The sequence below is a fragment of the Anopheles cruzii genome, chromosome 3, assembly GCF_943734635.1.
Source record: "Anopheles cruzii chromosome 3, idAnoCruzAS_RS32_06, whole genome shotgun sequence".
Lineage (NCBI taxonomy): Eukaryota > Metazoa > Arthropoda > Insecta > Diptera > Culicidae > Anopheles > Anopheles cruzii.
Genome location: NC_069145.1, coordinates 12820458 through 12834586, shown reverse-complemented (window position 1 = coordinate 12834586; position 14129 = coordinate 12820458). Strand labels below are relative to the sequence as shown.

Below are 14129 nucleotides of genomic sequence, written 5' to 3'. Positions count from 1 at the left end.
CACGTTGTAGAAGCTGTACGCGGCCTTCACGCACTTGTGCACTGCGTGGTGCATAACGGTCGACGGAAGCGTGTAGTAGCTGACCATATCCGTAATCGTACCGGTGGCCGGATCCTCTACCACGAAGCAATCGATGATGCCATTCTGGGGCAGAAACCAGTGGCGCATTTCGGTTTCATCAAACACCGGTGTAAGATTGAAGCGCTCGAGGTACAATTTCAGCAACCGATGTATGCCTGGCAGGTCCGCCTCGACCATCTTCCGGAAGCCGGGCGTCTTCGGTTGGTCGGGCAGTTTGTAAAGTTTGATCGTTCGCTGCATCGTCATGTTTCGGGAGAGGTACGAAAACTTTACCTGCAAGCGAAAGTAAACTTATTTGCAATGTAAATACAAAAACAACGGTTCGGCTCTCGCCTTACCTCGATCAACTTCTTCGGGTTCAACGAACGGTGCCAGTAACGGCAAGAGGATACCGGTTTCGGCAGCACAACGCCCGCCGTGTAGACTGCCTGAAAGATACCGGTCAGATTGACACGGCGCGTGATCTCTCGAATCAGCACGGGCGCCAGCCGTTTCGATCGCAGCTTCTTGTGCACGCACAGGAAGTTGATCTCCACCATGCGCTGCTCCTTCTTATGCACGTTCAGCGAACCGGGAATGGCGGAGATAAAGCCAACTAACCGTCCCGACTTGACCACGCGCACTCCGCAGTGCCAGTCGCGCTTCCATCCGGGCGGTTGCAGTGCCCACTGCAAAAATTCCGGCTGATAATCAAACCGGAACATGGCATCGTCATCTTCGACGTAATTCTCGTTCAGCAGCGTGTACAGCTCCTTCAGCTGCAACGGGTCGTCCAAGTTCATCGTGTCCCACACAAACCCATCCGGCAAAGCGTACGATTCCTGGCGGATCTCGCTCAACTGTTTGTCCTCCTCGATCGGCTCGTTCGTGATAATCTTTTCGTCCATCCGCGGCACCGGTTGAGTGGACCAGAATTTAAACGATTTATGTAGCGCCTCCTCGGGCGTCTTGGCCGGTTTCAGCACGCCCGAGTTCAGCTTCAGCCGCTCGAGCACATCCCGCACGTTCATCAGCATATCGACCGCATCGTTGTTCATCGTAAAGCCACTCCCGCTCGCTTCTTCGCCAGTTTCACCTTCCCCCGGCCCGGCAGTGTGTTTACTGCCACTCGCATCGTTACCGTCCTCGCTCGCCAATGGCTCAGGTTCACCGTTCACCTGTCCTTCCTTGCTTTGGTCATTTTGGGATTTGTTCTTCTTTTTCTTCTTTTGCTTGGACTTGGAGCTCGGTTCGCTGACGGCATGTTCGTCCGTCCCGCTGACTGTTGAAACTTCTCCGTTCGTTGCAGCCGGTCCCGTCTCTGCACTGTCAGCGTCGGGCTTTGCCTTGGCTCCCTGCTGCAGTTGTTGCTTCTTTTTGCCTTTGCCGGCTGTCGCGACGGTTTCGCCGGAAGCGGTCACTTCAGGGGTTCCAACATCCTTGCTTTGTTCATCGCTCATCTTTGTGTTGCGACTTTCTTCGCGCAGGACCGGGCTTTGGAGGCTACTTTGTACGCTGCGTCGCGTTTCTCCTTGCGGGTTGCGTGAACTGATTGCTTATGCGCTCGTACCCAAAACAGATGGGTGTCAATGCCACGACTGTCCTCAGCGCTATCACGCGATCGATAGCCAAAAGAAATCGTACACCTACCACTTCGTTATGGCTCGGGAAAGCCGATGGTCGAGCGACGGACTAACCAACACCGGACAACAAAACGTCGGTATCAACAGCGTTCACACCCGGTCCCGTTGGGTTGCGAATGAAGTAAATCAAACAGGACGGTGCGACTACTAAACACTCCTAACGGTGCAACGATGGCCGTGACGGGATATGGCAAAAATATGCTGTTAACTTCTTTTTGTTCCGTCCGAGCAACTCCGACACTCCAAGTGAGCCTCACAGAAACACACAGAATCACGGCCTTTTCTTTGACAGTTTAGATAATACCACTAAACATCGAACTACAAGTCAGCATTCATCGAAACATCGAAAGCAGCTTCAGGTCCAAGGAAGATGGAAAGATAAGCGGGTGCGAAATAATGCCAATATTTTTAATTACGCTACTTTTACAGCACAAAAAGTGCAGGCGCGGACCGGTGCGGAACTCATTAACTCCGTAACAGGATAATAATTGGAAGTAAATAAGGATTTATTTGGGGAAAATGAAATCGTTGTCATCCACGCGATGCTAACAGCTGTCGACTGTCAGTGATTATTGCGGCGTTTTGTTTTGATTCGCGCTTCGCTCGACAGACAAAACCCAGCCACAGAAAACGTAGCGCGGAGCTGCACCGTAAAGCTCACGACAAATAATTGGTTTACAAATTGTTCAATCAGATTACAGACGATGGGTAACAGAAGTCGTTCGCGAAGTCGGGGAAGACAAGATAAAAAACGTTCGACACGCCGCTCCGCCAGTTCGCAGTCCAGCACGGAGGGCAGCGAAAGCGACGGAAGCACCAGCGACAGCAGCCACAGTCGCAGCAGTGATTCCACAAATAACGCGAAAAATTCACGCACTCAAAGCCTGGAAGACAAACGAAGCAAAGGTAGAAAAGACTCGGACCGCAAGCCTACGCCTCGAAGTGAGAAACGGGATGAGAGAACACCCACAACCAAGGGTCGCATCGATGGTAAACAGCTCAGTAAAGATCGGTCCGGCCGAAGTCGCCCGGATACGCCAGAACAAGTGAGGCGCTCGCCTCGCCGGCACGATAGATCCCGTAGCGCTGACAGAGATCGGCGTGGTAATCGGACAGTTTCAGACGCAGCAGGACGAGCTCAAGAAGAATGGCGGAATCGACGCGACGATCAGTTCAGGCGGCAGCGGGAAGAGAACCGTCGGCGACGCACACCGAGCCCACGGGAACGGAGGGATCGTGATTCTCGAGATCATTCGAGGCGAGCCAACGATCGATTCCATCACAATAATGATCGCCGGAATGGTGCAGATCGTGAGGAGGACCGACGCGAAAGAAAAGATCACTCGAGAGATCGTTTATCGAGACATCCGGGCGATCGCTACCACGACGAGCACCGTAACGAGGGCGAGCAGGGTGCGTACCGGCAGCAGAACCGATGGAAGCACGATATGTACGATGAGCACGAATCGCAACGCAATGTCGATCGTAGCTACCGTAAATCAAACCGCGACATGATGAATGAAGACTTTATGCAGTCACGGCGACTGCAGCGCGAAATCATCGGCACCGAGGGAGTGCCTCAAGCTTGGGGGACTTCACCGTCACCGGTCACCAGTTCCGAAGATGAGGAATCGCAGAAAAAAGCGAAAGAGTTGTCGAAGCACAAAAAATCCAAGCTGAAAGCGAAGGCAAAGAAACGATCCAACAAAAGCCGCTCGAAGAAGGACAAAAAGAAGAAAAAATCTTCCAAAAAGTCCAAAAAATCGAAGAGCGCAAAGAAGAAAAAGCGAAAGAGCAAGAAAGTTGAATCATCATCCTCATCATCGCCGTCGTCGGAATCCGCTTCTGATTCGTCCTCGTCCGGCGATGAAGCAGAAGTTTGGGTCGAGAAATCTGAAGCATTGGCGAGGACGAATGACACGGTTAAGAGCGGGCCCGGTGGTGGATTGTCGCTGAAAGAAAGTTCGCGAGCCGACGAGGACGGTGACAACCTGGTGGGTCCCGTGAAAGCGAGCGGAAACCTGAACCAAAAGGACTTCGGTCGTGCCCTGCTGCCCGGTGAAGGTGCGGCGATGGCGGCCTACGTTACGGAGGGTAAGCGTATTCCGCGGCGCGGTGAAATCGGCCTCACGTCGGACGAAATCGCCAACTTCGAAGATGTCGGGTACGTGATGAGTGGAAGTCGCCACCGGCGCATGGAAGCCGTGCGTATCCGTAAGGAAAATCAGATCTATTCGGCCGACGAGAAGCGTGCCCTGGCCATGTTCAGCAAGGAGGAGCGCCAGAAACGGGAGAACAAAATTCTGACTCAGTTCAAGGAGATGATCAGTGCGAAGCTGTCGGAGAACAAAAAATGAACGCCCCCCGGGACGTGAAATGTATTCAAAAAATTTATCAATAAAATTAAGTTATCAATAAAAAGCGGTCGTTGTCTTTCTCTGTTGAATAGATAAATCGTACCGATTCTCATCATGCAAAGATTTTTTTTATTGTTTCCGTTGCATACAAAAATTAACATCAGATTCTACATCTTTCAATAACGCATCAACAATAATTACGGTTATATTTTGTCACTTGAAAGTGTGAATCGCGCGTTATGCACAGTTTTATTAGTTATCATCACGAGGGGCTACTTACAAATTTGTTAGCTTAGTTAATCATCTCCCGATAGTCAACTATCGATGGGAGTTGCTTCGGATAACGGTCCGATCCGGGTTGCTTTTGTTATTTTTTTTACATAACTATAGATTTAGGATAGAGGAAATATTTGCTACATTCACATTCAGTATTATCGTACAGAGCATCCGCTGCGGCACGGAGCAGATAAAGCAGCCCTTATTCGTATTTTTACAGCCACTTGGCGCTGGACCCAACATGAGTGTGTGTGGTTCAAGCAAGAATTGATTTCCCATCCTCGCGAGAAATGATCCATTTTTGCGCGACGTCACTTTGGACGCCTACACAAGACGACTTCTTATCTCCATGTCTCCAACTAAGATTTGTTTTTTTGCGCATCACATTCTGGAGTCTTCTTTACCGCTATTACCCAAGCACCTGAACGACTCAGCTGAATCACCGTTAATGCTGCCAAGCTCACAGAAGAACCGATTGCTTTCACTTAGTTGGCCCTAATGTAGTTGCTGTCGAAAATTTCCAACTCGTTCATGATGTAGTTCGCCTTGTTCTTCAGCAGCTTGATCTGCTTCTGGTTGCTCTCGATCACACCGAGCGAACCTTCGATGTGCCGCAGTTCGTCGTTCATTTCGTTGCTGGCCGTATCGACCACACGGCAGAGCCGAGCAAACGTGCTCGACAGTTCCCTGAACCGACACAAAACGCACACGTGAATAGGGGAGTTCTGCGAATCCTCAATCCCCAGTCTTCTACTTACTGTTGCACCTGGTGGCTGCAGTTGGCCGAGGTAAGATCGACGATCAGCTTTAGCTTGCGAGTCGCATGCTGAACGTACTGATTCTTAAAGTTCTTCTCCTTGGCCGTGTTGGTCCACGAGAGGCGCTCGTAGAGGTAGACGCTACCGTAAACGACCCCAGCTCCGACAATTACGCGCCAGCCGATTGTTTTCAGCAGCTGCGGATTGATTAACACAAGAATTAAAAAACATTTTCACCCAGTCCACCCGAGTAAATTAAAAGAGACTGATTCCTCCGCACTTACCAAACCGGCCACGACTAGACCAAGTGTGCCCTGTGAGCCGATCGATGCAATTGCAACCTTCGAGATTACCGACAACTGCTCGTTCGTGATCAGTTCGTTCTCGGGCATAAGACACATCGGTGAGGTTGGAGAAAGCATCTGCGACATCTGGATCGGAAAGGAAGCACGTGGCCGATTCACAAATGATCTCTCACGAAACGAGCATTGTTCAATCGATACCTACATTCATGTTGCTATTCTGTCGATGATGAGTGATCGCCTTCCGATTGTTGGCCCTCATTTTACCACTGAAGCGCGCAATCAGTGCCTTGATTCCCCAGGAGAAGCGGAACTCGAGATCCTCCTGGAAGTCGGCGCACAGATTCTGACAGTTGAGCGTGTAAAGCATCTCGAACGGCTGGGTACGCGCGACCACCTGGTGCTGCTGGGTAACGATCTTCTCCGACGGTAGCAGGGCGGTCATGCGGCTCGTCATCTCGCGCTGGGCCGTCTCGACGTTCATGGCCAGCGCCGTACTTAGGCGGGCGCGCAGGTTAGACCCGAGCCCACTCTCGACGTGACCGTTGATTTCCTTCTTGTAAACATTCAGCACGAGCGGATCGGTATGAAACGGTAGATTGAACTCATCTACCAGCACGTTGAGTCGCCAAATTTCCTCATTCAACGCCTTCGCGACCTTCTGCTCGACCTCCTCCACCATCGTGTGGATCTTGAGTTTCATCTCGCGCGTCACCTGCATGAGCGACGTCTCCGTGCTTGCAATACGATCCGTGAGACGTTTCTTCTGCTCCAGCTTCTGGTTCCGCAGCACGTTCGCACGCTCGAAGATACTGTCCAGCATCATGCGCATATCGCCCGCAATGTTCTTGCCGCGGGAACTGTGCTGCTCAAACTTGGTTCGTACCGCACTCTTTGAAATGCACTCCTCAAACTTGCGCTCAAAATCCTGAAACTCGAAGTACCGATTCTGGAAACCGTCGGCAAGTGCGCCAGCGATGGCCGGCAAACCTTCCTGCTCCTTCAGCCGTGCCTGCAGAGTCTCGCGCGCCGATACAAAGAAAACACGTTCTTCAGCCTCCTTCGGAGTGGCTACCTTAAGCTCTTTCACCAGAAAATCGATGCACCGTTCCTGGTGCTGTGCTTTAACCTGTGAATAGAACGATTAGGGCAATCAAAAATCCGTTACACTGCAGTTAGTTGTGATGGGCCACAATAAACACCCTCTACATTATACATAACGAATAGTGTGGCTAGAGACAATCAATTGAACAATCGAGACATCACTAAAGCCTACAATAAAACAAAGTGATTGTGTTCCGTACAACACACGTAAGCGCTGCGGACAGAAGAAGCAGAAAAGAATGAAAGCGTGTGGAGTCCTTGCTTAATATCGTGTGAACAGTCGGTGCACCGGAACGCGTTTCATTACCTTTTCCAGTTCCTTCTTTTCAAAGTTCGATTTGAAATGAGGCAAAGTGTTGGAAAAGGGATCAATGGTGAACACCTGCCAATCGTCGTGCAATGCTGTCAGCGTAGGATTACTTACCGATTCCTGAAATTCTGGCTCCGAAGCCGATGCATCCCACCGATTGTTGAGCACGAAAATGTTCGGTTTCGAGAGTCGTGTTGAAACTTCGTGGAAGAAAGACTTTTCCTAAAGCGTCCCAAATACGTTCCGATTAAAACCAGCCCTAAACAGAGACGCGTGGAAAAAAACGGTTGGCTTACCGCGAGAGTCATCGTAGATTCCGCGTTCAGCACCAGCACAAACACGTCTGCATTCAGGCAATGGTTATCGATCCAATCGTCCAGATTCGGCGAAACATCCACACCGGGTGAATCCACGAAGACGACATCATCCCGCAGCAAGCTGCACCGTTCCCGTGGCCAGAATATTCGCACCAACGAACTTTCGCACAGCTTCTCCTGGCACAGCGCATTCGCCAGCTGCTTCACAGACTGGAAGGAGGAAACGAGGCCGCTGATTGAACCGAGAACGTTCCGACCGTTGTAAGGCCAACCTACCGTAACGTTTAGTTTCTCATCGCTTCCCTCCTTCACCAGATACGCTTCCTGCCCGTCGATTCCCTCCACCTGGCAGAAGCAGTTGGTGGTGTGACCTATGCCGCTCGGTAGAATCTTATCGCGCAGCATCGCATTGATGACGGAGCTTTTGCCATTCGAGGTGCGACCGAAAAAGGCCACCTTCATGTTGTCCCGTGCCAGCACCTCCCGGATGCCTCGCACCTTGAGCACATAGCTTTGGAACTGCTCCGTTTCCGCTTTGTCCACGATCTCCGAGGTCGCTGAAAGTTCACCTGTGCAACACACAACGGTCAGCCGTGATCGAACTATTCCCAGGGATATTACTGCACCGCTACGAAACTTACCATCGATGAAGCCGGTCGTTTCGACCACATAATCGTTGATTTCAACAAAAATATCATTGATCTTCTTCTTGGCCCGCACGAAGATCTGAAGCGGTGAAACGTCCGTAGCGTTGTTGTGCAGCGTGCGAGCATTTGGATCGATCAGGGCCGCCGTTTCGTACATCGAGGCGTTTCCGTTTCCCGTCACCATCGACAAGGTGCGGTTCAGGTACGTGGCCATTGGGCGGATGTGGCCGGACGGGTCGTAGGATGCGGTCACGAAACAAAGGGTAAAAGCGTATCACGTCACGAATGCTGACAATTGGGTCTGCCTTTGCTGGCAACAAAACAAAGCGCTGCCCTCTACAGTCTTAGCAGTGTACGGTGGCGCTCCGGGGATTGGTGTGATGTTTTACGTAAAACCCGAACCCAGCACCAGGGACATAGCACATCGAACGAAATTATTGGTACGGCAAACGGGATGCACTAGCTACTCGGTGCAAGCCCTATTGTTTCGGTAGACACCACCAAAACACCGAACCCAATTGTGTCCCGTTCACCTGTAGAGTATAGTGTGATCGAAACAAAGGGACCTTTCGATCAATGGAACTTCGAAGGACTGCGGAGTAACCTTTGCGCTTTCGATGAGGAATGCCCCTAATTTTGTACGAATGAATGTAAATTATAAAGTACCAAATTATCGCACGGCACCGTTGAACGTAAGATTCATTCACAAACACGAGTACGGACACGTGCAACGAGGTGCCGTGTGCTGGAACCAGGAAAGGATTTTCGACTGTCCTCCAAAACACAATAGCTGCCTCGATCAATAGCCGACACTTCTTGTAGGAGTTAAGCAATAAACTGAAAATATATCAAACAAAAAGAAAAAAAGGAAACTATGAGGTAACAACACTACTAAATACAAGCGATTCTAGGCGTAAGGATTTCAGAGAAAACGCAGTAACGAAAGGTACATGATTCGCAATAGGACGAAGAGTCTCAAACCACAGACCGGAAGAATGCAACGCAGTCAGAAATTAAAGACAGCCGCGACGAATTATCTTTTTTGCATCCGAAAAAGCAAAGCCTACTGCGGCCTCTAGCAAAGCGGACGTGTTTATCGTTTGCCGTAACACAGAGCCTAGACAATTGCGCTTCCGTTTCATATTGTGCGCCCCAGGTTGCCTGGCAAACTCGGCATGAATGACGAAAGAAAACCGCAAAGGAAATGCAAATTAAAGAGCGCGTATTTCTTTTTTTGTTGTTTTGACTGCTGGCGCTCCGTTATATGTGGAATATGAAAAAAACTTATGAATGAAACCGTAAATTGTAGAATGATAGTAAGGCGGACGAATAGCGTGAAATTATTCAATTGCCTGACTAACCTGCCTCGTTTCGGACATGCCAGCCACTCCGAAACCTGGAGAAGTTTCGCACCTTTCACCGTTTTTATCGCGCTACAGCAGCATGACGAAAATCTTTTGCTACGCACTTTTCACAACCAACACGGCGCAATGTTAAGGTACGAGAACGTTGGGTGTGCGCGTAAAGTCTTTTTACGATCTTACCATCACGTAGCATAAACTAGCATAATCAGAACGCAAACATCTAACAAATCCCAATCAAAACTAGATTCGGTCGTGAATCGTGATGTAACTTTTCTGAATGGGACGACGAAGGAAACTTTCCAGCAGCAGGATGGCAAAAGCTCCGTGAAGACACTGTCAAAAGGCATGGCAATCGTTGCGTCTCTCAACCTTGGTTTCGGTTGACAGTTGCGTTCTAGAAGAACAACAAGAAGGGGAACAACAACATTAGATTGAGGATCAAAACAATCAGCAGAAATCGCCAACGAGCAACGAGCAAAATGTACTCGCATCTTTCAGGAGGTCGCGTTAACATACAGCTCCTACAGGAAACGGCTGTGCGTGAGTTTGTTGAAATCCTCGATCGCTGCGAAGGCACCAAGGTGAGCCAAGGTGGTGAGTGTTTCCTTTGGCGTATCCTAAACCCTTCCTATCCTGTTTTCCGCTTTTCCGCTTAAGGCTATCATATGGGATGAGTCACTCGGTGGGCCGGTCGGGTTGGTGGCCCGCTACACCTTCCTGAAGGAGCACCATGTAACAAAAATGTATCCCTTGCGGCCGGAACCGTGGGCCGATATTGATGTGAAAAACATTATCTTTATCACACGCCCCAATCAAACGCTGATGGACTACATTGCGACGAACATTCACGAGGAGGAAAAGAAGAGAAAAGGTATGTCCCCGCCCTCACGTGAGTCGTTGCCTCGTTTTGATGAGTTTCACTCTTTTCGCTCTTTCATCGGCTGAACAGTTTCCCGCAAAGAGTACTTCTTGTACTTCGTGCCAAAGAAATCATTCCTGTGCGAAAAACGTTTGCAGGTGAAAGGCGTTCACGGAAGCCTGTCATTTATTGGCGAATTTCGGTGTGATTTTTTCCCATTCGATAACGATTTGCTTTCAATGGAGCTGAAGGATGCCTACAAGGAGCTGTACATCGAAGGTGACACAAGCTGCCTGCATCAGTCGGCTTGCGCCTTGATCGGACTTCAGAAACTGTACGGTCGCATTCCAAAGGTGTACGGGAAGGGAAGCTACGCGCAGCGCGTTTGGGAGATAACTAAGGCAATGGCCGAAGAAGATGGACCAGCTATGAACAACGATAAGGGCGTGATAGACCAGATGATCATCTTAGACCGATCGATCGATCTGATGAGCGTGCTCGCGACGCAGCTTACGTACGAAGGTTTAATTGACGAGATATATGGAATCAACAACACGACGGTCAACTTACCGGCCGAAAAGTTTTCCACCGGCGAAGGCCTCTCGACCGAGCGCAATACCGAGAAAAGTCAGTTCATCCTGAACTCAAAGGAGCAGCTGTACGCCGAGTTGCGGGATAAAAACTTCAACGCAGTCGGTGCGGTTCTGTCACGAAAAGCAAAATCGATCCGTTCGCGAGCAAATGAAAACCATGGCGAAAAGACCATACAGGAGTTGAAAAAGTTCGTCGAAAGCTTGCCGCACATTAAAGCGAACGAGCAGTCACTGGCCACGCACACTACGATTGCTGAGCTGGTCAAGGACGTAGTTTCATCCGATCTATTTCTCGATGAGCTGGGCTGCGAGCAAGAATTTATGATGTGCTCAGACGTAGAGAAACCGAACTGTTTCATCGAGGACATGATATCGAAGGAGGCACCGTTGCGTAGCGTGCTGCGCTTGATCTGCATGCAATCGATCGCCGGATCTGGCCTCAAGCCCAAAGTGCTGGACTATTACAAACGGGAGCTGGTGCAAGTGTACGGCATACAAGTGCTGCTCACGATCGGCAATCTGGAAAAGGCGGGCCTGCTACGCTTGCAGACCGGTTCGAGAACGTACCATGTTCTACGCAAGACGCTAAATTTAACAGCCGAAACACCGGAAGAGGTGTCACCAAAAGACATCACATACGTACACAGCATTTATGCACCATTGTCGGTGCGCATCGTAGAGCAGCACCTGAAACCGTCCGGATGGCAAATGCTGACTGAGAAGCTATCGTCGCTTCCGGGGCCAACGTTTGAGGATTTTCAAACTTCGGCTAGCCTAAGCAACCGACGGGGTTCGTTCACCAGCGAGCTGTCGCAATCGGACATTCCGCGAGTGATCATCGTCTTCTTCATCGGCGGTTGCACGTTCGCCGAGGTTTCGGCTCTACGCTTCCTAGCCACACTGGAGGACAACAATGTTGAGTTTGTGATCTGTACTACGAAGCTGATTAACAAGAATACGTTCCTGGATTCGTTTATTGAAAATTAAAGCATTATTTTATTAATAAAAACAACCTCATCCCTGAGACTATTGCTAGGTACAATCGTATTTAAGTTTTCAGATTGTACGAACGAACGCTTTAAACGTGTTATTCTTACGATCCCAACCATTCGATGTCGAACATCTTTGCTTTCAGCGGCTGTTAATGTAGTTGAACTAATCGTTACGAACCATTAGAAATTGGTATTGATTGAAGAGTTGGTTTCAGCCTTACCGTTGTACAATAGTTTATACAAGTAAGTTACAGAGAGATATTGTGTAATTTTAATAAAAGACTGAAGACTGATTGATTGATTGAGTTTTTCTTATAGAGTTCTTATAGATTTTGGCCTGAAGACTACACGTTAACGGTAACTATGGATGTATTTTTTAAATATGTCTGCGTTTTTGTCGGTTCAGGTGCAACAGTACGCAGCTATTTTAGCTTGCTTGACAAAAGTACAGTGCCAGTAACTTTCTTGGCAATTAAATCCAGGATCTATGTGGCTCTCTCACTCTTGCTTGGATCCGCATACGACCCACTACGTAAGAGTAAGAGAGCCAGCTACTGAGCACAGAAAATCGGAATACTCGTTCATTTCGGGTTCATTAGAAGCAAAGCAAAAGTTCACCGTAACTTCAATCGTGTCCGTCGTAACTTCAATCGTCAATCGTGGGCGATGTTATTTGCGGTTAAAAAGTTGAACAAATCGGGGCAAACGCACGCACGTGACGAATCCGTTGAGGAGTCCGGCAGCGTAGCCAAACGAAGAAAAGGTTGGTCGCATCGTTCGATTTCGCTTCAATGTGGTGATTGATTTTTCGCGACGTTAGTGCAAGTTGTGTCGTGCGGTGAGAAGAGCGTGAGTGCGCGAGCGAGAAGCTGTGTGTTTTGTACGCATGTTAACGGGGCCTTTTCCTCGCTGCGCTGCAGAGTGTGAGTCAGACGGTCAATGTGACGTCCAATGATCGGGTGCGTGATAAAGCAATTGATTGCCAACCGCTTGCATCGCATTTCTCGCCCACCATCTGACGACGGGTTTGGATGGCTTGGACGTTTGGCCACAGCGCTGCAGACAAGGAGAGCTCCGGATTCGACACGAATTCTCATTTTTCACTCTCGTCGTAAGTGAAACACATCAATTCACTGCGCTCTCGCACTCGCTCACGGGCTCGCTACGACGGCCTTCTTGCTCTCGCCCTCGCATGCTGCGTATGGGAAACGTTGCGGTGTCCTTTTCGCTCGCGATTTCATTAGTAGAATGAGGAAAGATCGCAGCTACATTATGTATGGTGGAATCGGCCGTGAGCAGCAGCAGCGGGCCGTGCGATGACAGCAGAGTGAGTGCGTGTGTGTGACTGTATGTGTGTATTATGTTTTTTGTGTGAAATCGCCATTTTGTATGTTGAAGAGAGCAAGAGAGGCCTGTGTGGGCCCGAACATAGGGCCGCGAAGAAAATCGTCTATCTTCGCGGGATCGGGAGGAGTGGTGCCAGCGGGAGCCAAGGGAAAGACAGGCCTGTCCCGTGCGAAAGAGAAACATTGAGAGGAACTGCTGCTGCCCAACGGTGTGGCGATTTCGGGCGGTGCGTGCCGCTTCTCACTACGCCCGACGGTTTGATTGTTGGTCCGGAAACACCAAACTCACCGAACGTCCGTCCTTTCATCCGTTCGTCGTCGGCTCGTACCGGCCCAGTGGCCGCAGCATGCAATCAATGTACAACGACAACGACGGTACGTTGCACGGCTGTGTCCGGCGAAAAGAAAAAAAGACAGACCGTGCTGAAGAAAGGGTGAACCACCAAGCGAGAGAAAGACGAAGCAGCCCTAGATCCAAAGGCGTGTGAAGGGAAAGAAAGCAGTTCAGGGGTGGAGGATACCCCCCCAAGTCCCGATGAGCAACGGCTACGCACCGACCGGGAGTGAACCGTGCGTGTGAGCAAAAGTCGATGAAGTTTGGCGTGGCTCGAGGTGTTTCAGTGTGTGGTGGTGCTCACGCGATTGTACGTGTGATTAGAAAATGTGCCGAAAAGCAGCCCAAAAAACATAATTCGAAGCAACCCACCTTTACGCGGCTAGTAAACTGCATTGCCAAGAGACTGGCCGAATGGTGAAATGAAAATGATTCGAAAATAATGATTCACATTATTTTGCCGTGGTGCGATGTGCATGAAAGCAAACCGGCGGAGATAGGCTTTCGCGAATGTCCGGCACTTACTCAGCATCAATATTGCCCAACACAAGCAGAGCTCTACCACCATGTCTGCTATTTCCAAAGTGTGCTTTTTCTACATGATGTGAATTATTCCACTATTTTGGCGATTCATGGGAAGGTCCGTGGCAACAATAGCACATAAACTAAAAGTGTGTGATGGTGAAGTCAACGAATGGGACAATACATATTCAACTTTAAGTCGTTCCTAATATGAATGTTTGCCAGCAGAAACACCTTAAATTTTATATTTCTTATCAGAGCTTGTTTGTGTTGCTTAATTGAATTAGTTTCTAAACATTGTTTTCCACAATTCCACTGTCCATTGAGCGTACTGCGTGACGCTCT

The 14129-nt window shown here is 49.5% G+C and overlaps 4 protein-coding genes across 4 annotated transcripts in view; 2 read left to right on the top strand and 2 right to left on the bottom strand.

Annotated features, from left to right (window-relative positions):
* Positions 1 to 1906, bottom strand: part of LOC128269866 (glycylpeptide N-tetradecanoyltransferase) — a 2063-nt gene extending 157 nt beyond the window's left edge. Inside the window, exons 1-2 of the mRNA XM_053007271.1 lie at positions 420 to 1906; positions 4 to 354 (exon numbers count right to left, since the gene is read on the bottom strand). Coding sequence (XP_052863231.1) covers positions 4 to 354; positions 420 to 1520 — 1452 coding nt within the window. The 5' untranslated portion in view covers positions 1521 to 1906. The remainder of the gene's footprint in view (positions 1 to 3; positions 355 to 419) is intronic.
* A 501-nt stretch (positions 1907 to 2407) lies between these two features.
* On the top strand, positions 2408 to 4066 carry LOC128271523 (NKAP family protein CG6066-like). The gene has a single exon (XM_053009093.1). The coding sequence runs from the start codon at positions 2408 to 2410 to the stop codon at positions 4058 to 4060; it is 1653 nt and encodes a 550-aa protein (XP_052865053.1). The 3' UTR covers positions 4061 to 4066.
* A 124-nt stretch (positions 4067 to 4190) lies between these two features.
* On the bottom strand, positions 4191 to 9408 carry LOC128274822 (transmembrane GTPase Marf). The gene is made up of 10 exons (XM_053013140.1): positions 9136 to 9408; positions 8441 to 8611; positions 7769 to 8307; positions 7404 to 7696; positions 7107 to 7337; positions 6925 to 7032; positions 5602 to 6525; positions 5379 to 5525; positions 5095 to 5291; positions 4191 to 5023 (listed from the first exon to the last, which is right to left on the bottom strand). Exons 3-10 carry the CDS (start codon positions 7986 to 7988, stop codon positions 4822 to 4824), a joined length of 2322 nt encoding a protein of 773 aa, XP_052869100.1. The 5' UTR covers positions 7989 to 8307; positions 8441 to 8611; positions 9136 to 9408; the 3' UTR covers positions 4191 to 4821.
* Positions 9409 to 9584: 176 nt separating this feature from the next.
* LOC128272690 (vacuolar protein sorting-associated protein 33A) lies at positions 9585 to 11577 on the top strand. Its single transcript, XM_053010555.1, has 3 exons — positions 9585 to 9719; positions 9796 to 10009; positions 10088 to 11577. The coding sequence occupies exons 1-3, from the start codon at positions 9618 to 9620 to the stop codon at positions 11575 to 11577; spliced, it is 1806 nt and encodes a 601-aa protein (XP_052866515.1). The 5' UTR covers positions 9585 to 9617.
* Positions 11578 to 14129: the final 2552 nt, after the last annotated feature.